The 25,779-nt window shown below is 40.4% G+C and overlaps 2 protein-coding genes across 2 annotated transcripts; one reads left to right on the top strand and one right to left on the bottom strand.

Annotated features, from left to right (window-relative positions):
• Window positions 1-5,004: 5,004 nt before the first annotated feature.
• On the bottom strand, window positions 5,005-11,281 carry cdk9 (cyclin-dependent kinase 9 (CDC2-related kinase)). Its single transcript, XM_046374723.1, has 8 exons — window positions 11,129-11,281; window positions 10,882-10,995; window positions 10,393-10,474; window positions 9,342-9,432; window positions 8,854-9,020; window positions 7,482-7,653; window positions 6,338-6,486; window positions 5,005-6,232 (listed from the first exon to the last, which is right to left on the bottom strand). The coding sequence occupies exons 1-8, from the start codon at window positions 11,167-11,169 to the stop codon at window positions 5,867-5,869; spliced, it is 1,182 nt and encodes a 393-aa protein (XP_046230679.1). The 5' UTR covers window positions 11,170-11,281; the 3' UTR covers window positions 5,005-5,866.
• Window positions 11,282-12,099: 818 nt separating this feature from the next.
• On the top strand, window positions 12,100-24,745 carry fpgs (folylpolyglutamate synthase). Its single transcript, XM_046374720.1, has 15 exons — window positions 12,100-12,293; window positions 14,341-14,469; window positions 14,620-14,673; window positions 14,982-15,046; window positions 15,546-15,660; window positions 16,332-16,409; window positions 16,755-16,816; window positions 18,044-18,146; window positions 19,036-19,113; window positions 19,254-19,401; window positions 20,495-20,581; window positions 20,923-21,073; window positions 22,044-22,119; window positions 22,788-22,854; window positions 23,334-24,745. The coding sequence occupies exons 1-15, from the start codon at window positions 12,147-12,149 to the stop codon at window positions 23,708-23,710; spliced, it is 1,737 nt and encodes a 578-aa protein (XP_046230676.1). The 5' UTR covers window positions 12,100-12,146; the 3' UTR covers window positions 23,711-24,745.
• Window positions 24,746-25,779: the final 1,034 nt, after the last annotated feature.

Raw genomic sequence — 25,779 nt, forward strand, 5'->3', positions numbered from 1 at the left:
TTTGTTTTTCCATGTGGTTAACAGGATGTAAATCAATACAACAAGACTAATAACTCTAATGTTTTTGGGTTTTTTTAGTGGATGTGTAAGTCACATGCTTCATATCTTGGTCCTCAGTCTTCACCAAGTCTGTTGCCGTTGCACTTTGTTGCATTTAGGTTTTATCAATTCACCAACTTTTCCAGTTCAACCAACCGTCAAAACATAGGTAACTTATAGCTTTGTTTCTGTACTTTTTCTGCCTGAACCTGTTAACTGTAACACTATTTTCACTATTAGTCCCACTAATAAACCACTGATAATGTTCTTCAGCTTCATTATTTCTTATGTTTTTTTTTCTTCCAGCAGAGTTCAAACCACTGCTCAAGGTTTAGTGTCTAAAACTCTTTGTAGCTCAGATTTAAAGTCTCTCATCCTCCATTGAAAGACTTCCAGTTGCACAAGATAAGCCCCTGAGAGCTGCCATTAACTCCCCACAGCTCTGTGAGCTGCAGCAGAAAAGCTGCATATGAAATCCGCCTCAGGAGTGAAGCGGAGGGCTGGAGTGCCACTAATGGCTTCATGTGGCCCCCTGACTGTGTTCATTTCAGAGCAACCCAAGCTCATCCTCTCCCTACTGGGCAGCTAATGCAATTACACCCTCCCATCTGCAGGGGGCTCCCTCCATCTCCATGTCTACCTCAGCCCACTGCTTTCTTTGTGACTTTGTGTGTGTAGATTCTGAGTGTCTGGTGTGCAGGCAGAGGTAGAAGCAGAGACTGGTAGGTCTCATGCTCATGATTTACGGTTAATCAATCATCGTGCCGCCTTAATGACACCCTGCTGCTTCTCTAATGTCTTCTGGCAGAGGCAGCCCGCCGCTGGCACAGAGCTCATGCAGGCACACATATGGTCGCCTCAAGTGAGTGACAGGACCCCTTTCATGTGCGCTGCCCTGCACGCCGGATGCCATCAGCCACATACAGCCGCCGCTGGCTAGGACTGAAATGGTGATGGAGGGGGAAAAAATGAGAAAAGAAAGAGAGAAGAAAGTGATGGAGAGAGTAGAGGAGAATTGCTGTGCCTCACCTGATTGGCTCCCCTTTCCGACCTCTTAAAAGTCAAAAACAGTGCAACGTGACAAGTGAGGAAGGTGTTATTTCTGGCTTAATTATATGAAATCAACAAGGAAGGCTTAAATGAACAATGTCTATTACCTTGGTCCAAACTAAAATATCCCAACAACAGCTGGATGGATCGCCATGACACTGTAGAAAGACATTCCACCTCTGCTGTCCACTGACATTGTGTTCAGGATCCTTGTCATTTTCTGTTCCCCATAGCCGTGATGTCCAGACGTCCTCTGGGAAGGGGTGGGGCGGGTGTCCTTTGGGTGTACCAGCAGAGATCTTAAGGTGCTGAATGCTATGTGGTGAGTTAACACTGTTATCACATGACTTAAGCTCCATGCTTCAGCTACATTACAACTGAGAAAACTTCATGACAGCTGAGTTAACTGATGGTGACTGTGAGACGCAGTGGAAATAAAAGGAAGGTACGACCTGCTTGGGACTTAATGTCCTGTATATACCAATACATACTTATATATGATTTTATAATCAGTCTAAAACATGGAAAGCCATTCTCATATCCAGCATCCTCACTAGATGCTGTATATGACTCATCAGCATTCCAGAAACACCCTGTCATATGACTGGTGGAACAGATCTTTGGTTCAGATCATTTAAGCTGTGACTGAAAAAACAAACACAATCACGCGTCTGTTAAAACTCCACATATTCTACGTCCACATAGTCTGCTTTTGCAGTAATCTCGCAGGGAAGGAAAACCCAAATGCTATGAGTGTCATCTTGGTTAGAGCTGTAACTATTTGTCAATTGATGGATTAGTCTGCTGAAAGAAAATAAAGCACCAGTTATTCTGGTAATTGATAAATGGTTTCATTTTTCCAGCAAAAACGTGTTTTTTGTTTTTCCAGATTCTTCGCTATAAAGACTTTTTGCTTTTACTCTAATGTGATAGTAGGTGAAGGCCTCATTTCAGGCTCAGGGAAATTTTGTTGAGAATTTGTCAATTTCTGACATTTTATATATTAAACTATTTATTGATTAACCTTGAAAATAATGAGCAGATGAATCACTAATGAAAAGAATTGCTAGTTGCAGCCCTAACCTTACTTTAACACGTTAGCATGCCAACATTTCCTAATCAGCGCTAAATGTAAGTGCAGGTGAAGCGAATGTCATTAGTGATACTTAAGTATAGGACAAATGGAAAGTAAGATCTGGAAAAGTCAGAGTATTACCAAAGTCATTGGAATTCATCCTCTGGGGATCAAGAATTTAGAGAAAACCATGACAATCCAGTACTTGCTGAGATATCTCAGTCTGGATCAAAGCGAAGGACAGACAGACAAATAATTCCAACCTTGTAGCCATGCTGCTAAAAATCTATAGTTTAAAAAGTATGCATTACAAGCCAAGACAGACGTAGGTGCATATCACAACTAGCATTGTGAGAACTCACATGAAAGAACAAAAAAAAAAAAAGGCAGCAAACGGCCAACAGCAGTAGCACAGAACAGATGTGGATGCAGCCTAAGGTCACTTGCTCTCGAGATGGCTTTGGGAAAGAGGAAGTACAGGAAGTTTTATCTGTTTTATCAAGATGACAAGTACTTTTCATGTGGTAGGGTTTTGCTTCTCAATCCTGCGAAGATATCATGACATGTAGACTGCAGGAATGCATAGTATGTATCAGGCTCTTCAGATTATATTATGTCCACAGACCAGAGCCTTACCAAATATAGCAGCAATATTTTTCTAGCACTCAGGAGGAAAACTGCTGTGAATCTGAAATGACATTTATCTTAATCTGACATGGCATTTGCCCCAAACAAACCCCGAAGCCCAGTGTCATCACATCAGTCAGAAAGAACACCATAATAGGCCCTATGGAGCCAGTTCACAGTGTGTCCTGCTGTGGCCCAAACCTGGCACACTTTGCAGCGTCATTTTGCATCCTGGCCTTTCATCCACACAGATAATCAACAGAGCTGTTTCTGTGGAAAAGAGTTTGGAGGCCATTTGCATGCGGGCGGCTGCAGTTGGAGGCCCATCTGTTCATTGGAGCGCTTTCTAATTTATGTTAGTTGTTGTTGTCATCGTTGTCAACACACGGCAGCCCCCCTCCACCCCACCCCCCATCACTCTCCACCCCTGCACACACACACACACACACTCCTCCTCAATAGAAGTGACAGCAGAGGAACTCTGGAACTAAAAGAGCAATCCATCATCTGAGTAAAGCTCTAGTTTGACACCAGTAAAACTATGAGCCTGAGGTGATTCTTGACAAATACATGCACATGGAAAATATATACATATTCATAAATGTCTTCCCAAAATCTTTTTTTTTTTTGGCTACTGTATGTATAGTGCAAAACAAATCATGCAAAAAAAGCACTTTAATAACTTTCAGGAAATGTTCTTTGAAAGAGCAAAGTGATATGCAGTTTACTCTTTTTATCAAGATTTTTTTTTTCCACTCCAAACAATCCATTACACAAAATTGTTTGATATCCATGAAATACAGAATGAAAAATGAAAAAAAAAAATGTGTATTTTGCAGTAGCATAATTCTAGCATTTGCCACCCTCAGCAGGATAATAAAACCAGCACCCGACAGTGCAGGGAATAGGTGCAAATGATGAAATCATATCTACAGCGAGTGTCTTAATGACTGCACTATTTAGAAAATGTGAAAATTCCTTCATTATGTTTATCAAAACGACATATTTTGAGAGAAAGTAAATGTTTATTAAGCATGTGTTAAATATAATGCAGTCTATTTATCAGATTATCTTACATTTGATTGTATTTACTGTTATGTGAGCATATTTATCTAGTGCAGATCAGTTTGACCTATAAATATTTTCTTAATAGGAAGGTAAAAGGTTTCCTGTGAAGTTTTTTGACACTTGGACATTAGTGCTTTGGAGTAAGTCTGTCCCCCTTTTTTGATCGTATCCTGTGTTTATACCAACTGGGTAACTTTAGATCAACTATTGGTTTGATATTGAGTTCATCTAATATTGATGAATATTTAAAATCAACAGAAGGCTCTAGATGCAACCATAAAGTACGGTTCAACATTAAACCCATTTGTTAGGTGTGGAAAAACACTCAGATAGGCTTACCTTCAAAAGGAACTATAGTTCTTATACAGGACAAGCACAGGAACCAAAAATGTTCTTAACATTTGGGATTCTAATGGGGAAAAAATGAGTAGAAGGTTCTTTTAGTTTTATTACTGGTAGGACTGCAGTGATGAAGATTGTCAAGGGTTCAGTGGCAGGCATAAAAGGTATGTATAGCTACTATTTAGTGATAAACTAATATGATGCTGCCACCTACTGGAGGCAGTTCATCAATGTGTCTTACACTTGGTTATAGACCTCATATACAAGGTTGTAATACCAAACTGTGGAAAAGTAGTGGTGTTAGTGGTGGTAGTAGTATTAGTCTGTCCATTAATCACAGGACTGGTAGTTTGGTCCTGGCTGAACATCTTAAATGTCTTGCTTAATTATTAAATCTGATTATCACTGACCAATTTACAAATTTTACAGTGTAATTTTTGACTACAGCTGTCCAAAAAAAAGTACAGAAATATTGTGATATATCTGAAGCATGGTGAAGGAGAACTATAAAGCAGCATCATATAGATGTACTTAAAGCACCACATTTTCTCCTGTTATCATTCAGTTGAAAGAGGTCTTTTTTTAGTGTCCAAATAAAAATCTACAAAGATTTAAACAATCTCCCTCTCACAGAACTTTTCCTATAATCACCTCTGAGACCAGAAGACTTTGTTAACGAGGAGATGAAGCCCAGGCTGCTGTTCAACTTCAGGTTTCGTTGAAACACCAGCTCACACAAAGAAGTACATGTACAATGTCTGTAAGTTAAAGGAAACTACCATGATCACACAAAGCCATATAAGTTATGGTAAAATAATTTTACTTTGGCTATGTCACGTTTGGACATGTGTTCACAAATGTGGGTGTTGTCCTTGTAAAATGGTTTAAATAAAAGTTTGTCATTTTGTCATTATAAATACACGACATAGCTAGTGACCTCACGACCGACATAGCTAGACTGTCATAGCAGCTGAGTGTCCAGAGTTTCTTTAGAAAGCCCATTAATTGTGATGCGGTATAAATGAAGTGAACAAAGAGGGACGGATGCAGACAAAGATGAAGGGCAAGCAAGTAATTCTAAGTAATTATCAGCCAGCAACAGCTAATGTTGCAAGGCAAGCGATTAAATGCTATGCCATAAATTCTATTAAATATGTTATGTCACATTATCTTTAAAAACTTAAAAGAATAGGCAATGATAGATAATGACAGAATTTTGTGACCCTTTTGAATGACAACCACCTCTGGATAAAATGTAAATAAAATAAAATTCCAGACTCACTGAAAACATAAGCATCAAAATTAAAACTAACAGGAGCCGTGTTTAACCAACGCCATTGTCCATAGATTTGAGGATCCATCTCTTCTCATCCGGAGAAAAGTAGAAATCTGAAGCATATGAACTCGGCAAAGGGTTCTGATAGATTCTGAACATCACAGTCGTGTCCCTCATCAGCCCAAACAACCTGAATCCTCTGCCGTAAACTCACACACATCTATGATCATACAAATAAACTGTACAGATCTCCCGGTAATGTCCACCAAACCTCAAACAAAAAGGAATGTGAAGCTTTGTTCAATATTAGGACAGCCGGGAAGCTGACATTTGTTATTTAACAAAGAGTCCATTCATGCAAACTACTAGTTCATGAGCTTCTTCAGCCACTAAAACACTCGATCAAACTCTGTCTGACTGGTCGTGGCTGGGTTTCTGTTCTGATTCGGCTGCTGCTGCGGCATGTGGCCTCTCCGTCTGGGCGGGGCAAGATATTCAAACATGGATGTGTTGTGGGTGGAGAGCATGTTCTTCAGGTCTGACGGCATGGGGTCGGACCAGAAGAAATCGTGGTTGAGCGCGTCGTCACTGTCTATGCGCTGTGCCGGGTCCAGGACCAGGAGTTTGTCTATCAGATCCAGAGCATATGGGTCTTTGACGTACGCTTTGAGACGATCCTTCACTTTCCTCTTTTGGCCTTTAGGCAGCTCCATTTTCTGGTAAAGCTCATACTTCTTATCCACACCAGGCCACACCTGATAGACAGAAAATAATTCAGCCTTTAGTTCAAACGTGACAAATATCTCACAGGCAATGCAACTTCAGCCCAAGCTTGTGTTTCTGCCGAGATGTCATCTTACCTCAGCGGTGATGGAGCCACAAAGCTGGCTGATGAGAGTGAGCTGGTGCTGCTCAGTGTTGCCTTGCATTATGGGACTTCTGGTCCACATCTCTGCCATGATGCAGCCCCCTCCCCACAGGTCAATGGGGGGGCCATAGTCTCGCTCACCTATCAATAAAATAAATATAATAAATACCTGTGTTCATCAAAGAAACATTGATTTTGTCCTTTTTAATTCAGGCATTTGTAAAGCACTTTGTCTTCGGTATGAAAGGGTCCTGTAAATCATGACTGAATGCCTTTCCGACACTTGACTTGACCGTGACTGAGATACAGCCTCACTGCCAATCATTCATGGGTGCATGTTTGATGAGTTGATAAACTGGCACAATGGCCACTATAAATAGCTGTGGTAGGAGTTCATGCTTTCTGAGGTCACCGGTGCCCACACTGGCAAAACATATTGCTGAAGAGACAGGAGAAAAAAAGACATAACCAATATCTCATCACACACTCTCCCTCTCTCTCTCTCATATTGAGACACGTCCAAAGAGAAAAACAGTTTAATCTCCTTTCACTGAGTTTAATAAACTGTGGAAAGGTGACAGAAGTTGAATGAATGTGATATGAATAAATATATGAACATGTGATTATACAACTGGGTCAACCAGCATTACTTTGGGATAGTTTATATTGTATTTTGGAATGGTTTGGAGCAGGAAAGTGTTCAATCAGAGCCCTGCAAATCGCAAGCCGAAGTCACACTGCGGTGGCCAACAGCATAACTTGGTGATCAGACCAAACAGTAATCATTTATTGTGGTTCATACCATTTACAACTTGCTCCCAGTTTCTATTATGCTGTCAGGTGCCTCAAAAAACAATGTGTTGCCAGGAAATAGCACAGGCAGGGCAGCAGAAATACTCTGCTAACTTGTTCTGGATAGAAAAAGCCTGTCTGGGAGAGCTGAAAACGGGCACTATCCAGGCGGAGTTTACGCATGGATAGTGTGTTAACTCTGTTGTGTGCTCCCACGCCACTGCATGACCCAACGCTAATTGCCCCAGCGCCTGACTCTGTCTGAATGAGTCCTAAGATAAAAAGGAGAGCATATGCATATTTCTGCCTTTGTGCGTTTTGTTGAGTTTCTGCTGATCTCTTACCCAGCAGCAGCTCTGGAGGTCTGTACCAGAGTGTGACCACACGGTTGGTGTAGCGGTTCCCCTGGCTGTTTTTAGCCAGGCTGAAGGCTCGAGCCAAACCAAAGTCAGCCAGCTTCAGGACACCGTCTCTGGTGATGAGCACGTTGGCTGCTTTCATGTCTCTGTGAAGAATCTGATCAAAGAGAGGGCGACATTATGATGCAGAGCACAAATCTTTCTGACCGTGAGATTAATACAAAAGAAATGACGTGGTTACTTCACCAGTTTAACTGATTTACATTAATCAACATTTTGGCAAGTGTGCCAGTGTAAACCGGCGTGATTAATTTTCAACTGTAGTCCATTGGCAAGATGTTATCAAACCTATGAAGAAGGTCGACCAACTGCTACGAGCTGTGCACGTCCAACGTGAGTCCTTCCTTTGTTTTCGAGCTTTCTGAACTAACCGAAATCACTATGAAACTGCAGTAACAACAGTCACTTCTTGGTAGACAACTGATGGTTGATTAGCATTGCAGCATATGTAAAATCAGCAAACTTGTTTATTTATTTTCTGTTATAACTGAAACACTTGAAGATATATACTTACATGAAGTGGCCTGAAATACACTATATAGACAAAGGTATTGGGACACTCATCTTTAATATTGAATTCAGGTGTGGCAAGGACTGTTTTTCAGGTGTTGGGCTAGGACCCTTACATCCAGTGAAGGGAAAGGACTGTGCCCCAGTGCACAAAGCAAGGCCCATAAAGATATGGCTGGATGAGTCAGTGTGGAAGAACCTGATTGGCCCAAACAGAGCCCTGACCTCAACCCCACTGAATATCTTTGGGATGAACTGGAACAGATATTGCAACTCAGGCCTTTTCATCCAACATCAATGCCTGACCTCACTATTGCTCTTCTGCAGAAAAATCTTGTGGAAAGGCTTCCCAGAAGAGTGAAGACTATTGCAGCGGAGGAACTAATCTCATATTAAAGTATATGTATTTAGAATGCATTAAATGTCATTAAAGTCCCTATTGGTGTATTGGTCAGGTGTCCCAATTCTTTTGTCTATATAGTGTATCTGATGTTTCTGCTGTGATTTTTGCACAGTATTGCTTTGCTAGCATGTCAGATAAACCAAATTTATCTAAAAGCAACGTCTCACCAATATCAGGTCAGACTAAACTACTAGTTTTAGATAAACTCAAGCTGTCATTTTCTTTAGTCTTTGAAATAATATCACCAGAAAAAGAAAATTACATTGTATGTAAACTGCATAACGCAGGGGTTTTCTACACATAAGTTACAGTTATAGATTTGGAATCTGTCCAAGAGCCCTCCGAGGTCAAAACAAGCAGTGGTCAATTTTATCAGTGCCTCACCTTGTTCCTGTGAATGTAATACAATCCATTGAGCAACATCTGCATGACCTTCTTGATCTCTGCCAACGTGAACTTTACATTGGCATTGCTCAGCAGCCCGGCAAGATCGTGCTCACAGAAGTCAAAAACCAGGTAGATGCTGCCTTTGTATCTGTTGAACTGGGTAGCTTCAAAAAGCAATGAGAGGAAAAAGACAGAATGAATACATCTCACAGCAGTCTAATCGCAAGTATCCTGTGGAGTTTTTTTTCTTTTTTTTGTCGTTGTAATGAATTACAACGAGGGAATGATTAGAGTGTCAATCTAAGGCTTCATCAATGAGGAAACTACACCATTTTTCTATCATTGTTGCTATTTCTAAGTGATGCCAGGTATAAATAGCAAAATGACCTTAAATAACACATGCACACACACACAGAGAGACCTACATGAGGACAGAAACTGAATATTAATACAATATGTATAGCCTGGGGACTTGTGAGACCAACCTTTGGTTCTGCAGATCTCAATCAGATTGACCACATTCTCATGTTTGAGCAGCTGCAGTATCTTGATCTCTCGCAGAGCTGTGATTGGGAACTAAAAAAAGAAGAAGAGGAAGCTTCTATAATGACTGCATGGAAACAGTGATGCACTAGTATGAACTCAGGATTTTGTCAATAATTAAGATTTAAGCAGCCAAGAACAATAGAACAAAGACAGGCAGCACCACAGGATTTAAACAGCAGCTTTACAACAGTTTGTTTAAAACAGGATTTTCACTGCCAACTCACTCAGACTTTTGTTGGTAGTTTTAAAAGTGACATAAAGTCAATAAGGCAGCAGCCACATTAATGAAACTTAGAGGAGAAGGCCTATCAATTTGCAACTCGCCAAAGACCATTGATGATCGTGGAGTTGCAAGCAAATGAGCAATTTAAATAGTAAAGCACTTTTTTCCCAAAAGACTGAACAATTTGCCTCACATTCATACACACACATACACAAAGGCAGCAAGCTACCATTCAGTGCCTTACTTGAGGACACAACAACATGAGGAAAAGTGGAGGTGGTGACTGAACATTCAGTCCTGTGATTAGTACACAACCCCCTTTACCTCCAGAGCCACAGAAAATATAAAATATTAATAACTGGAAGTCAAACTGAAAGTGCTTGCACTTAATACCTTAGTTGTCACCTCCCACTGCACAGGAAAACTGTATGCATGCACAAAACTGCACCAAGCTAGTTGGGCAAACTTAATAATTTAACAGCTTAGCTTCTCTTCTGAATACATTTGGTTAAGCTGATGGCTTGTTTACAACATGTGTGACTGTTTTTATTGTTCATGTATCCTCGTCCCACCTGACTTCTTTTTAGTGACTTCTTGCAGTTAGATTGGTCAAGGAGTATAGCAATTATTTAATCAAAAAAGAAAACCCATCTGGTCATAAAACAGAATAATCCTTCACTGTCTGGACAAATCCCTCATGTTGAGTCCGTGAGGACAACCGCTCACAATGTACCAATCATCACAGAAGACTGGGAAAGGCCTCTTACCCCTTCTTTCTCATTTTCCATCAGAACTTTCTTCAGTGCGACCTTCTTCCCAGTTTGTCTATGCTTTGCTTTGAACACCTCCCTGTGAAGAGAATGTTACAGCACAAGAGACAGATACAAATAAAGGACAAGCACTCATCGGACAACTTGAATTAGCTTATAAAAAAGCAAACCCGGTTGAAACTACCTTAATCTATCAACTAGTTAATACAACAAACGGCAGCACCGAAATCAGCGGGTGAATTTGTAAACAACAATTAAAAATAATTTCCAGAAAATGTATCAGATACCTGTCCTTTAACACTTTCGAACAACTGGCCATGCGGAGAAAGCAAAACTTTCAATGTTTACCTGTTCACAAGCATATTCTTAAAGACGAAAGCTATCAGAAGAGCTAGGCTAACGTTAGCCACACACGTTAACCACGCAAACACACAGAAACGCATCCACAAACATAATTAATAGATGAAATGTTTGTGTACTACTCACCCAAAGGTCCCCTGTCCTATTTTTGCCATTTTTTCATATTTGGAGAATTCATCACAGAATGGAAATTCAACTCCATCGTAGTATTTCGACATTATGGCGGCCTCCCGGTCGGGCCTAAAGAGACATTACATTCTATATTAGAGCATTTCCTTTAAAATATTAATAATATAGAACATTTCAGGGTGCATTAAAAGGGATGAAAACACAAATGTTTTGAATTTAAAATTCTAAGCAGCCGTTTTCTTACTTTTCAGCCCCACCGGCATTGCTAGTTTTGTCTCGCTGCATCTTTCTCCCGTTCGCTAGATTGAGTCCCTGCGAGTCTGTGCTGCATTTAATTTCAACTCAAACTCGCAGTCGTTGCACTGCCGTGAATTGTTTCATCAATGCGTCTGTTATGCTAAAACAAAAAATTAAAACACAGACGTCAGATTAACTTTTAATATACAATATAATGCAACAACGCAGAAAAGAAATAAACTATTATTTATATTCACTTCATGTGCCGGTTTTTGACAGTTTGTTGTGTCCGAGCTGTCCTCTAAGTCACAACTCACTTGTCAAAGACAGTCTTTTCCATAATTATATCCTTTCTTTCTGATATTCTTGTTGGATTTATTACTTTGTTGGCTCTCATACAGCCTAAACTGAGCATTTTTGCATTACCGATATTTCTGAAACTCATTATTTTCACAGTACCTGAAGGCAGCAACAGGAACTACAGGACCGCATTACCGCAACGAACTGAAAGCGACGCCTGGCGACCCGGAGGACAGATAATTTTTTTGATGTTGAAAATATTTTACATAAACATACACAAGAAGCACTGACTGTATAAAAAGGCAGAAAGTAAGAATTATCAAAGCTGTGAAGTTGAAGTAAAAATCTGTGTGTACATTTTTAGCATATATTCAAGTTTGTGTACATTTGTGACACTGTTTTACATGTTTTAAAATTACGCAAAATTCGTTGTACACTGAAAAATCTTGTTTTTCATTTGTAGATGATGTAATAGACATTTATGACCCTTTAAGATTAATTTCTCTCCATACGTAAAATACTGAAGGAAATATTATGTCAAATAAAAGTAATAATTAACATTTGACTATAAGAAAAATAATTAATCATCAACCACAAAAAAAGAAGAGTAAATAATTTAAAATCTGAGTTGTAATAAGAAAGGGCGTGTCATGACGTTATTCCGTATGGACAAAAGAACGTCCCATATTTGGCTGCAGCTTCCTGTGACAGCACGTCGCTTCACGATGGTGTGCATGTCGCGCGTGTGGCAGCGGGGCTCCGCATTTGCCGCGCGGCTTCGAACGAAGGACTGGACGTGCAGGTTGGCGGGCCTTTCAGTCAGATACTACAGCACCAAGACGGCACCTCACATACCAGGCATGGAGTACCAGGTAAGTTGTGTTTTAGTCTCTTCTTCGCGTGTTTGCACCGGCTGCTAGCGAGCTAGCTAGCCACATGCGCTAGTTTGGCAAGTTTGCCTTACAATTCTGAGTGACTGCACACTTTAGATTTGAGATGGACAGAAACATGGCTGACAGGATCACACGAGACTACAAAAACTTTAGGCGGACGGAGACGAGTCACCATGAGCTGGTAAAATCGTTGCTGGGTCCTGAGTAATTGAGCTATGAAAAGTTATGGTGTGCGCTCTGACACAGTTCACGGCACCCACTGTTACACAGGTACCCAGACGGACAACGTCAAAGTGTAACCAGTGTGCTGCTAACACGTGGGTTAAAACCTATTCTTTGATGCCATGTTTGAGAGTTCGGCTTGAGACAGCTTTACATCTTGTGAAAACTAAAGTGCATCTGTGTGTATTTTATTTTAACTTAACCGAAATCACTAAATACAGTATTTTAGATGCTGTTTAAACACAGAACTGTCAACACAGTTCCACCCAAGACACTGGCCTATCTTTATTGCAATTTAAATTTTATGCTAATAAAGAGGATAACAGCCACTTTCCGTTGCTGTAGATGCCAAAATATTGCCACTTGCTCCTTGATATCAAGACTGATGTTTGTTTGTTTGTTTTAAATGTACATAACAGTTGTTTTTCCCATTTTCACTCACCTATTATTTCTGACTTCGATCACTCCGACGCTAATTTGAGTTGCAAATAGAAATTATTTTCATTATGGGTTGATGTCAGAGATATTTTTCAAGTTAATGTTTTGGTCCATAAAATGTGAGAGGGTAGTAACAAATGTCCATCTCATGTTCCCAAAGCCAAAAGCTGTCATATTCAGCCAACTGTTCAAAACCCACAGCGGTGGGAAGAGATTTATGACACTTTCGTGTCTGTATGGTAAATATGAAGGAAAGTTATTCTGTCTGTTGAGCCTAAATTAGCTGAAAAAATAGAAATGAAAAAACTTTACATTTGCATAAAGCCAAGCTGCATTGGTTTGGTTTCTGCTATTGTAAAATAACCAGTGTTCCAGTCCAGGTCAAATACTGCCTGACTTCTCTACTCAACCTGCTGAGTCCAGTGAAGGTGTAAATCATAAAAAAAGAATTGCTTTTTCTTTTTAATAAGGTGATTTTCTCAAACAGCTGGTGGTTGTTGTAGATTTGAGTGAAAGACACTATCAAAATAATCTCGAGTGTGTGTGTTCATGGGAAGGGAGGGTAAGGAGTGTCAGTCAGGGAATGTGTTTTTTTATTGTGTTTTTAGACAACAATGGAGCTTTGTGGCACAGAGGAGGAAGGTTTATCAGATACACACACCATACTTATTAGTGGATACGTTCGTTGTTGGTTTTGGGTTTTAATGGGAAACTTGTTCAAATTCACCTATGATAAAAGCCTACAGATAGAGGTAACATGAGTTCTATTGTTGTTTAATCTGTGGTTTTCAGTTTAGAAAAGAGCAGAAGAGTGAAACAAAATATCTTCTATTTGTTTGTCTGACCAACACTCCAAAGCACAGTCAACTGACAGTGCTTGAAAACAGAAACTCTTTGAAACTGTGAATATTTGTTTGTTCTTTGAGATATTATTATTTTTCTATCATTAGACCAAATGCTCAATGGACTGATTATTTCAGGGCTCAGCATTTCCAGGTCCAGTTTTTTGAAAAAGTTTTCGTCTACATAATGAGATCAGTTATCAGCTGACCAAGCCAGTGTAGTCATCAACTGATGGATAAGAACTGGACTTGAGAACAAGCTACTGTCAGACAGTCAGTCGTGAGACCTCGACTCCCTTTAGCTTGTCGCTCTCACTGAGTGTGTGCATGTAGAATGAAAATGGTGCCTCTGTGTTTAATCTCATGGTTGACTTGTGTTTTACACATAGCAATATGTTACTGGCAGGATGTGTGCATGGAGTCCAAGTTTCTGTCCTGTCTTGTGCGGTGTGGATTATCAAGGTTTTGTTTTTTTTTTTCTTTTCTGTTAAATGCTGACGTTCATGACATTTCTTTTGCTGCAGGATGCCATTTGCACTCTGAACACGCTGCAGACTAACGCCAGTGCTCTGGAGCAGGTACGAAGAGAGCGGAGCCACCCTCAGATGCAGCTTCAGGCCATGAGGGGCTTCCTGGAACGAGCCGGACTCAAAGTGAGTGGATTATATCAGCTCACGTAGCGCATGAGGCAGGTTGGTCACATAAGTGACGACTTCAAGGATTACAGATAATGCTATTGTTATCTAACGTGATAGAGTAAGTATTTCCTATAATCTTGTCTGATGTGTGTGTCTCTGACAAAGGTGGAGGATCTAGACCATCTCAATATCATTCATGTGACGGGAACAAAGGGCAAGGTGAGCTGACTAAACACACAAGCTGCTTGTGCGTCGTATGTTGCATTTTAAAGTCAGTAATTCTTTGACCATATGAGTCACATACAAATGTATTCACACATGGAGGAATTTAAATACAGGTACATGTAATCATCTTACTAACACTTTGTTTTCATTTCGACCAAAGGGTGTTAATCTGATATTGAGCTGGAAACTCTTATTACGCAATCTCTGACAGAAGGTCATGCAAACATGCTTTTGCACATGCGTTCTTTTCACTGAGGGAGACGGCTGGACGAAGGTGGCCTGTAAGTGTCTGTGTTTTTCAGGGCTCGACGTGTGCGTTCACCGAGCAGATTCTGAGAGGTCACGGCTTCCGCACGGGATTTTACAGGTGAGACTGCAGTGTATGAATAAAATGTACACTATCTGAATACAGCCAGTGCAGGGCCCTTATACTTTCTGTTGCGTTGAAACCAAAGGTTGTGTCCAAATCAGAATGTAAAATTTGTAGAGTATTGCAGTTTTGTTTTTGTTGTTTTTTTTTATTTTTTTAACATAACTGGTTCTTCTGGTCTTTAGATGTAGAAGAATCAACAAGCTGTTGACAAAGTGGTTGCGAATGCAACACACTTGGTATTGACATTAAAATAAAAGGAAGTACTAACACATGCTGTAGATTTGGCTTATATAAAGGGAGCTATGTCTATTTATATTTGGTTTCAATTGGTAACGAACTGCAACAAATGCCGTCCGTCACACAATAAAGTAGCAGATTTAGCCTCTTTATCTGATGTGACCATGAGGGTAGCAGTAGGCCTGCGTGTCTTGGATTAATACAAGAATACACAAGTTTTCCTGTCAACACTTTGACATTTGATTCTTGGTTGCAGTTCCCCTCATTTGGTCCAAGTCAGGGAGAGGATTCGAATAAACGGACAGCCAATTGGGAAAGAGCTCTTCACTAAATACTTCTGGCAGGTTTATGGACGGCTGGAGGAAACTAAGGTATGTCGTGTAACAAGGCTACATACAGCACAGCACCTTCTCACTTTGAAGTGGAACAGTTGTTTTAGCTGGTTACTCATTCACTTCCCTTAGTGAAATGATTCAGTGGATTAACCATTAATCATGTAAAAAAAACAAAACCAAAAAACAGCTTTAGCGTTTTCCCTGATTGTGCATCCTGTTTGTATTCCCAGCCTGTATAGAATGTCAGCCTCAGCTCTGTATTATCAGTGTCACAAGTTGTAATTGAGTGCAGTTGAAAATAAGAGCCCTCGTGTCAGGATGAACGTGATCCTCATGTGACAGCAAACTTTGGACACATTATTCAGTGTGCGGTTTGACTGCTTACTTATTATTAACACATTAATGGTTGTTCTTTTAAAAAAAAAAAAACTTAATGTTTATCGTAGAGAAGTAATGTAAGCCAAGTATTCACTCTCTTTGCTGCTCTTCTTTGGTCTCCACCAGTTGTTGAGACAAAATATGTGGTTGGTCTGAATGTCAAGAGTCAGCCGAACAGTGAATGAACTGAAGTGCGAGTGCTGAGGTTCTGATTTAAAATTACAAAAACAAACCCCCGTGTTAGATTTGCATTAACTGCCATGTGTTGCACAGAAATATTGCAAACAAGGTGATGCGGCCATTTGTTTCCTTCACTTTGACCTCTTCAGGATGCCCATGGAGGGTCCATGCCTGCATACTTCCGTTTCCTCACCATCCTGGCCTTCCATGTGTTTCTTCAGGAGAAGGTAGCACATTGCAGCCTGTTGAACTCTCATTACGTTCCCAAATTCTTTTTGTGTCCACGTAGTTGTGTGCAGAACAGAAATTCTTTAATGTGGGTTTTATTCAAAAGGTTTCTGTGGCACACCAGATGTTGTACATTAGCTGTAGCATGCTAGTCGGCTTACCACTAAGTAAGCCAAGCTGTAGTGTCGTCCATTGTTGTCCACAATGGTGAAGGTGTTGAGATGTCTTGCTTTGGATCAGTGTGTCAGATGGACCGATTGGCATCATCCTCAGGCCTACTAGAAATGCAAAAACATTTATTAATATCACTTGCCTTGAATCTAAACAACTCTGTTTTTGTCCAGGTGGATTTAGCTGTGATTGAAGTTGGTATTGGTGGAGCATATGACTGCACCAACATTATAAGGTAAGACTGTTTATTACTTAAGTTGCTATTGGTTGTGAGTTACTCATCTCATAAACATTATCATAAGATAATGTTTTTCTAATAAAATGAAGTGATGACGTTTTATATCCAAAAGGCATCATAATGTTTTCTGTCCATCATTCAACAGCATAACTTGGGTGTCCTTGAAACTGTCCTGACTGCACAGATCTCCTGTGTTCTGGGTTGAAACTTTGTGTCGAGCATCCATGTTTTAGTCTTGGTAGCTTCTTTGCAGTAACATCCGTATGTGAAGCACAGGCTCATTAGTTTGGATGATACTGAGCTTCAGGTGATTGTTGTCGCACCATGTGATGAAGCTCTCTGTCAGTCACTGCATATATGAGGGTGGACAGACATGAATATAAATTGCAACTTAACTGGTGATCAGAAATTTGATTCAGGCTTGACATCCTTTTGTTTTAAAGGGACTTAGGTTTCAGAAAGACCAAATAATATCAAAGAGTAGCATTAATGTGTTTCATATTGGAGAACAATGCTTTAGCCTTGGTATTTCATGACTGGCCGGTCACTTGGATACACAGAAACACAAAACCATAATATATTTTATGATAATGTTTTGGACCCAATAAAGGACTGTTTTAGTGAAACAATAAATGTAACTGTTCAACATTATCAAACTTTATCAGAGAGCTGAGAACACTAAGAAATAGTCATAGAACGCACTAGCTGAGTGTTGGCACAGAACCTTTATCTTTACCTGTTGAAGAAAGTGTTACTCCACATACAGATTTCCTTCTCTATGTTTGATGTGTTCATGTGTGTGGCAAATAAGACATTTTGATTGGTTTGCATCCAGTAACTGCACTACAGTTTTATCAGCCAGTATCAGGAGATCTCCACAACAGATAGCAGTGCGAATTTAGAAAAATAATAATTATGTTATCATTTGGCGTTGGAGATGACGCCTTCCCTACACCCGTTTAAGCACGTCACCTGTCCTGATATGTGCCTTTACATAATAAACAAGTACAAACTCTGTTTCACTGAGTGCATTTACACGCCCTTGCGTGAACCAGGTTTCTGTAAATGTACACATTGAGAAGGCTGTACTGCGTACTGTTGCACTTTTAATTACTCGCCATAAAGATTCAGTAACCGTTTTATCAGTGCTGTAATGAAATCACCAATGTTTTTTTTTTTTTCTTACACCCCCCCCCCCCCCCTTCTGTGGCTGTGTGTCAACAGGAAGCCATGGGTGTGTGGTATCACCTCTCTGGGTATAGACCACACTCAGATTCTTGGAGACACCATTGAAAAGATCGCTTGGCAAAAAGGAGGCATCTTCAAGGTGAATTGGCTGTACATATCAGGAATGTGGCTTTGTGACTGAATTGTTTTGAAATAATAATAACAACATGATAATTACTCAAGGGTCCCTTATTAATTTTCTAGCACTTGCAGCTTTATGTCACGGTCCTCAACAGCAGGTGGAATTTAGCCAGCACTGTGGCTCAGTGGTAATCACTGTAGCCTCACAGCAAGAAGGTTTTAATTGCAGCCAGAGCAGGGCTTTGCGGTTCTGTGCTGAGTTTGCGTGTTCTTCCCATCTTTCCTCCGGGTGTTCTGGTTTCCTCTTCCGTCTTTAAAAAAAAAAAACAACAACAACAAAAAACAAAGAAACAAGTGCCTCAGTGTGTGTGAGGTTAACTCTTCTGTCAGTGCCTTGGTCAAGTGCTGGCTTAAAACTGCTCTGGGTTCTGCACCGTAGGTTTGGACCGATTTTAACATGAAGCCACATAGCAGGCTGCTACTGGTATGCAGAATTTTTCCACTAGGTGTCGCACTTTACTCAGCAGTCACTCCCATTGGACCCATAACACAATCCACAGGACAACCGTGAAGCATTGTTTTTATTTTTCACTGGGTGCGTCTCGAGAAAAGTTGGCAGGAGATACATTCCAATTGTGTCCATAATTCTTGCAACATGTTTCTATAAAGTTTTACAATAAAAGTCTTGTAAAAATGAAGGGTTTCTGATGGTTCAATGCACAGGATAAAATTCCCTAAGGGGGTCGGTAAAGGATAACTTAATTCCATTAAAGTGAACTGTTATTTTCAAGCAAGTAGTGATGCTTCATATTTGAAATCTAATTTGATGGAGAGACATTGAAGTCCTTTAAAGTAAAAGTGCTCATTGCTGCATAGTGCTGTTTTTTTTACTTCTCATGTGTTTTCAGCCAGGGGTTCCTGCTTTCACAGTCAAACAGCCAGAAGACGCGATGGCTGTGCTCAGAGACAGGGCCAAAGAGATAAGAGTGAGTGACCGTTCACACTAATACAGTGTTTTCATTCAGAGATTGCTCAATGAAACATCAAGGTTTAACTGCACTTGGTTGTTGAAATCCCTCCTCCAGCTGGTCAGTTTGATGTAATACAGCCTAATCTGTTGTTGTAGTGTCCTCTGTGGGTGTGTCCAGAGCTGGAGGACTACCAGGCAGACTGTGGACCTTTACATCTGGGCCTGGCTGGACAGCACCAGCGCTACAACGCCTCCCTGGCCCTCCAGCTAAGTCACACTTGGCTGCAGAAAAGATGCATACCAGGTGGGATTTAACTAATAATTGAACTGTATGTCTGTGCCAAGAAGGAAATCATAACTACAAAAATGGAGATTGGCTTCAATTTAAATTCAATTCAAATTCCAAAATACTGTATTTGTCCCCAGGGGGGCAATTTAAAGGCACACAGAGTAGTTACAGTAATCAAGAAACCAAAAACAGCTGTGCAACAAGGCATTAGTGCAATAAAGCAAGGAAAATATAAGTAATGTGTGTAATAAAGTAAGTAATAATATAAATAATACAGTAAACAGTGAATATGTAAACAGTGTTGTGTAGCAGCACCATTAGAGTCCTAAGATAAATGCTGTTGTGGCACTGACTAGCTATTGAGAGCAATTACAAACACTGTTAAGGCATATACGACCAGAAAGCAGCGTTGTATTAAAAATACTCATCTTTTACGAAGGTAGATGTGATGTGAAGGTACACGTGTCATGAACACAACAAATTAGTGATTCGTGGGGAGCTCACAATTTAGCTTACAGCTACATCGGGTGGGCACTACAGGAAGCAGGCAAATCAAAAGCAATAAAAAAAACCAACCCACTAAGGCAGTGGCTTGCTCACCGCAAACAAAATATAATAATATAATATAACAAAAACAATGCAGCACTTTGGCAAGGATGCTCCAAAATGATCATACACCAGATAGCTGACATCGATCACACATCGATCTGCATTCACAGTGACAGTGATGTGTAGGCCTACACGTCACAGCTATAAATACCACATCATAGCCACCAAAAAGGCATCTTATCCACACACCATGTTCATGTTGGTAGCATTTTATAAAACACAAAAAAAGATATTGGGGCCTGAATTTTAGACATTTCTCCATCAGCTTTAGACGGATGACATTTTTTACACTATTCTTATTGAAAAGCATTTGTTTGACTTACACTAACGTAACGAGTTGTCTTCTTCTCGAATAACATAATCTGTGTGTGTGTGCATGTGTGCTCGTAGCTACTCTGCATCTGAGTGGCCAAAAAAAGCCATCACTTAATGGACATCAGTGTTGTGTATTCCATGTCTGAAAAGCCTGTCTTCTTAGCAACGTGTCCTCTTTCAACAGAAGAAAGCTTTCCCTCCTCCACTGTTGAGAACACAGGAGGTGTACTTCAGGCGACTTCCTTCAAGCCCAGCCCCATCATGGTGAAAGGTGATTGTAATTGATCACTGTTGTTACAAAACAGAAGATTAAGAGAAAATCAGGAAAAGATCATTGCTTTGCTACTTTTTGGAACTCATTTAATTAATAACATGTTGACATGTGACAGATAAAATAAAGAGATGGGACTGCACATTAGAACATGATCATGTCAGCGAAATTAGCAGTAGTGAAGGCAAACGGGCAAAATTTGTTAATTAAAAGAGCCGTGATGTTAGCGGTAGCTGTGGTGTTTGTGAATCAGAACTGATAGAAATCAAACGTTTGACAGTTCCTGGGCCTAATGTGATCACCTCATGTCGTTGTGTGTGTGTGTGTGTGTTTGGTCTCAGGGCTGGCAGACACAGTGTGGTCTGGAAGGAACCAGACTGTGAAACATGGAGCGCTCACGTATTTCTTAGATGGAGCTCACACCATGCGCAGTATGCAGGCCTGTGCAGACTGGTTCACAGAGGCTGCAGCTCAGCACGAAAGGAATGCAAGGTGAGTGACAGTTTGAACGATTCACAATGCCAGCAACCTTTGTAGTTCAGTTTTTGTTGTTTTCCTTTGAGGCCAAGGTTGTGGAACTTTGTCTCTGTTAGCGACAAACGCGGATTCAATTTCTCATTTGTCATTACGTTGTCTTCCCTTTGCATCAGCTTCCGTCACCTACACTGTGCGGATAACAAAATCAGGATGCATTCTGGGACATGTAGTTTAATAGACACTGCACTGCACTCCAGCATGGAATTGTGTTATACAAATTGTATTCTTTGCGGGCCACATAAAATGAGGTCGTGGGCAGCAGATGTAGAATTTGAGACGTGCCCAGTGACGTGACACTTGGTCTGGGCTCATCAAACAACTTTAGTTATCATTGTTTAAAAGTAGACTGAATGCTATTTACTTTATTATTTATTATTATTATTATTTGCTGTTATGTTCACTTTTTCTTTTTTATCATGCAATAATGATCTTTTTGTGTTGTGTATAGTATACCATATTTGCATAGCATCCGATACCATAGCAATTTATAATTTAATTTTGCTTGTATGTGCACATAAGTAGCAATAGGAAATGATGATAAGCCTGCCATATTTATATCTGGCTGCTCTGCCCAGTATCTGTCACTTGAAATGACAAGTGATCAATCAGGTGATTACTGTTTCATCACTCTCTCGCTCTGTCTGACATAAATGTGTTACCAGCAACATGGGCTGTGTGAGGTTCATTGAATGTGAAATGACATCCCTCTCACCTGCCACAATAAGCCCAAACTAACGAAGCAAACGGACAGATGAAACACTCCAGACGTACTCGTTTTAAGGAGCGTCACCTTTCCTCTTTCCACCTTTACTCTGTTGTCCAGCTCCTACTACTGACAATTGGTCCTTGATTCACTGAACGCGTTCATTCAGTAAAGACAGCTTAGCAATGCTGATGTAAAGCCTTGATCTTGTTTGTGCCGTAGTGGACCTGTGGCCAGAGTCTTGCTGTTCAATGCCACAGGAGAGAGGGACTCAGCTGCCATGCTCAAAGTTCTAGTGGTGAGTACAGCTGCCTTCTGCGGTGCAGAGAATAAGGTCGTTGTCTTCACTATTAAGCAGAATATTCTTGTGAGTATTGCAATGTAAGTGTTTGGTGTTAGATTGTTGTTTTTAGCATTTCGTGCTAATAAAGCGACATTTATAAAAGCAAGGCAGGGTTTGACGAATGATGGGTAGGACGGATTTCTCATTGGCTCTTCTGTCACAGCATAAATGGGATCAGTCAAGTGCTCTCTCCTTCAGCGTTATTCTTAACGTCACTGTCGTTAGAATATAGAGCTGTAGAGCCCTATAGAGCTGTTCTTTAGTTTTAGAAGTTTGACAGACATTGGCCAGATCTTCCAATTCATCTCTAAAAATTAATGTTTTTATGACAAGAGATATACAGTGTGTGTGGACACTGTAGTACAGAAAACAGAATGTACAGAAAACACATGCAAATTGTCAAAACATAAGCAAATGACGAAAACATCTTCACCAATTTGACAACGTGTGCATCATTCCAAAAAAAAAAGATGAAAAGTGACAATGAGTTTTCTTCATTAGCTTGTGTTTTATATATTTTTGTCCTGGTTTAGAGATTAATAGCAGAAAATCATGTCGTTTTGCTCGGACGACACCTGTCTAAGCAGAAATTTATCGCTTTTATTTGTTTATTTTTTTTCCAGTCATGCCACTTTGACTTTGCCGTGTTCTGCCCAAACATCACTGAAGCCATCGCTTTTTGTAACGCAGGTGAGATCACTGAACATTGTTGTTGTTTTGGCTGTTGGTAGCTAACATTTAACTCCACTTAAACTCCAATTTAAGAAACGTACCAGTGATTTTTAGGCCACGTGGACTTTCATGACTGCTTCCGTGGTTCATGCAAAGGAATAGGGTACCTTTTTAGAAAATATGCATGTGAAGTAAGAAGATACTAATCTCTTTTCAGTGCAGTTAGAGGGGGGTGGGATTAGCCCTGCTTAGCATAACACCTGGAAACAGGGGTAGATAACTAACCTGGCTCCGTCCAGAGATCAAAACCTGTTGCATGTTGTATGTTTAATCCCACCATTTGTAGGATGGGATCATATGTCGGAACTTTTTCTAGACAAACAATGTCTATACGTTCTTCCATTAATGACGACAAGTCCCCTCTGTGATACTGTATGTTGACCGTGTCTTGAACTTACTGAACTTAATTAGTTGTTCTGTCGATCCGTGCCTCTCAGATCAGCAGAACTTCAACGTCTCCGTGGAGAACATGCTGACTCGCTGCTTGGACAATGAGAGGAGCTGGCATCTCCACAACAAGGTGGGAGATAACAAAGGTCCACAGCTGCTCATTGAGGACAGCCTCCCCCTGAACAGTGAAAAGAAAGCAGACACCCTGGTCTTCCCCTGCATCCTCAGCGCCCTCCAGTGGATCACTCAGGGCAGGGATTCAGTGGTGGCAGACTTGGCTAACACCGTCTTGCCGGTTAAGCCCAACGTCATGGCCAAAGCCGCTCCGCTCCGTGATGCAGCTGAGATCCACGTCCTCATCACTGGAAGCCTCCACCTCGTGGGAGGAGTACTCAAACACCTCGACCCAGCTTCTTCCAAGTGAATGGACCGTGTGAAACTGGCTGAGTGAATTTCAATACAGTTGAATAATGGATGGGCGTTAATGGGTGTTGATTTTGTACGTATTTACCTTGGTGGAAGAAAAAACACTTTCTCTCTGTGTAGATGAGGCTTTTGTGATAGTAGGTTTTTGAATATTGATTTTAGGTGTTGACCTGAATGGGATTAGCTGCACTAAGGTATCGTTGTCCTCATAGCCTCCCAGCTGTGGCTGATGCTAGGAGCCCGATAGTTTAGACCGAGGCAGCTCCGGGCTTCACAGCAGCCCCAGCTTCACCCAGAGCCTTACAGATGTCTTCACAAATGCGTGGAGCTCATCTCTTTACTTTTAACTTGACGCCAAATATGTTTACACAAATTACAGTGGCTGCATTCGTGCACACCACATTGTGTCACTGAGTTGACCAAACAGAAAATGTGTGTGTGCGCTTCAGTGATCACTCATGACACCTGGATGAACCAGAGTGGTGTGATGATGGTTATTGTATTACATTTATATCAAAGCTGCACATTAATGGTAGGTGCCGCAAAGTGCTACATGGACAACGTGGAGTTATGAGTTTTTGTATGTGGAACACCTGAGTATTACCTTTAACATACTTTTTTTTTTTTTTTTTTTTTTTTTTTTTAAATGTAAGACATTTTGCACAATTTGTATTTTTATTTTGTCAGGATTTGACAAAGTGCTTCATGCACAAGGCCTCTTCATCTTTGTTATAGATGTGTAAGTATTCTAACACAAATGTTAGCATCAGATGTCAATCATATTCTGTGTAATTTATTTTACAATGGGATTGTGGTGATATTTTAATGGTCCTTGATTCAATTTAAATTATCTGATCATACATATAGTTTTTATATATATGTATCTATGTATAATGGTGAACTGTAGGGAAAAATACACTTACCTGTTGTCGGGGTGATCCATCAGTGAAGCTAACAGGGGTCATAAGCTTCACAGGTGGTGGTTCAGCAGCATCCATTCACCCCATAAGCTCAAATTCCGTTTCGTCTGAAATAAACTACACTGACTCCAGCTGAAAGCTCATGTGGAGCCGAAGACACAAATGCACTTAAATGGAACTTATCTCCTGTTGTAATTAGAGGGGATGGAATCTGCTCATCTTAATTATGATCCTATTAAAAAATATAATTCTGGATATTGTGTCCAGCATTGTTTTAAATATTTCTAGGTCTCTCCTTTGTGAACCTAACTTAATAAAATGTGTTTCTTGAGTATGGACATGCTCTGTGTCTGTTCAATGTCATGGATATGTGCAAAAAGTGACTCCCAAACTGCAGCACAGCCCATCGTCAGCCTCCCCTGTGATGGAGCGAGTCAGGCAGGCAGCACTCATGTCCAGTTCATATCAGCAGTAGTGGACAATGTGAAGATCACAATACATGCATCTGTTGAGAAAGTGACAAACAAAGCAGAAATAGTATGTGATGCCGGTTTGTTGTTGATCCCCACTAGGGGCAAATTGGGAATAAAAATAAGACCCTGACTTTTAATGCAGGTCGCCCTCACAAAACCCGGCTGAGGATACAGCTCTTACATCTTGTTTGTTTAATCTGTATGAAACATAATGTGAAAAAAACAAGGGTTCATTGAGGGTTGTGTGCCAAACCTTTTCTGACTGAAACCAAGGGCCAGTGAAAGTGAAAAGTCCTTTTTTGATGAAAATGATTGTTATAAGTTTGGTATGTTGAATTTGGTCAACATTCAGAAAAAAAAACGATGACCTATGAGAATTCATGTGATTTCTCCACAAGTGTCATACAAGTTTACATAACCAATCACATTTGTCTATAAGTGCAATTTGGTCTGTAATTGGCTTGGTCTATTATTAGGAGTAGGTTGACTTTGACTTAAGCGTGTGCACACAACGACTATAAAAAAGTATCATCAATAGAGCCCCAATACTATGATTCGCCATGGCAACGGTCACTGACAAAAAAGAAGAAGTCCTAAAAGTCCTCATGCAGGCATATGCTGTGTATGAGTCAATGTGCCAGTTTGGAATTTATTCACTCATATCACATATACAG

This window comes from Scatophagus argus, chromosome 20 (genome assembly GCF_020382885.2).
Source record: "Scatophagus argus isolate fScaArg1 chromosome 20, fScaArg1.pri, whole genome shotgun sequence".
In the NCBI taxonomy this organism is placed as follows: domain Eukaryota; kingdom Metazoa; phylum Chordata; class Actinopteri; family Scatophagidae; genus Scatophagus; species Scatophagus argus.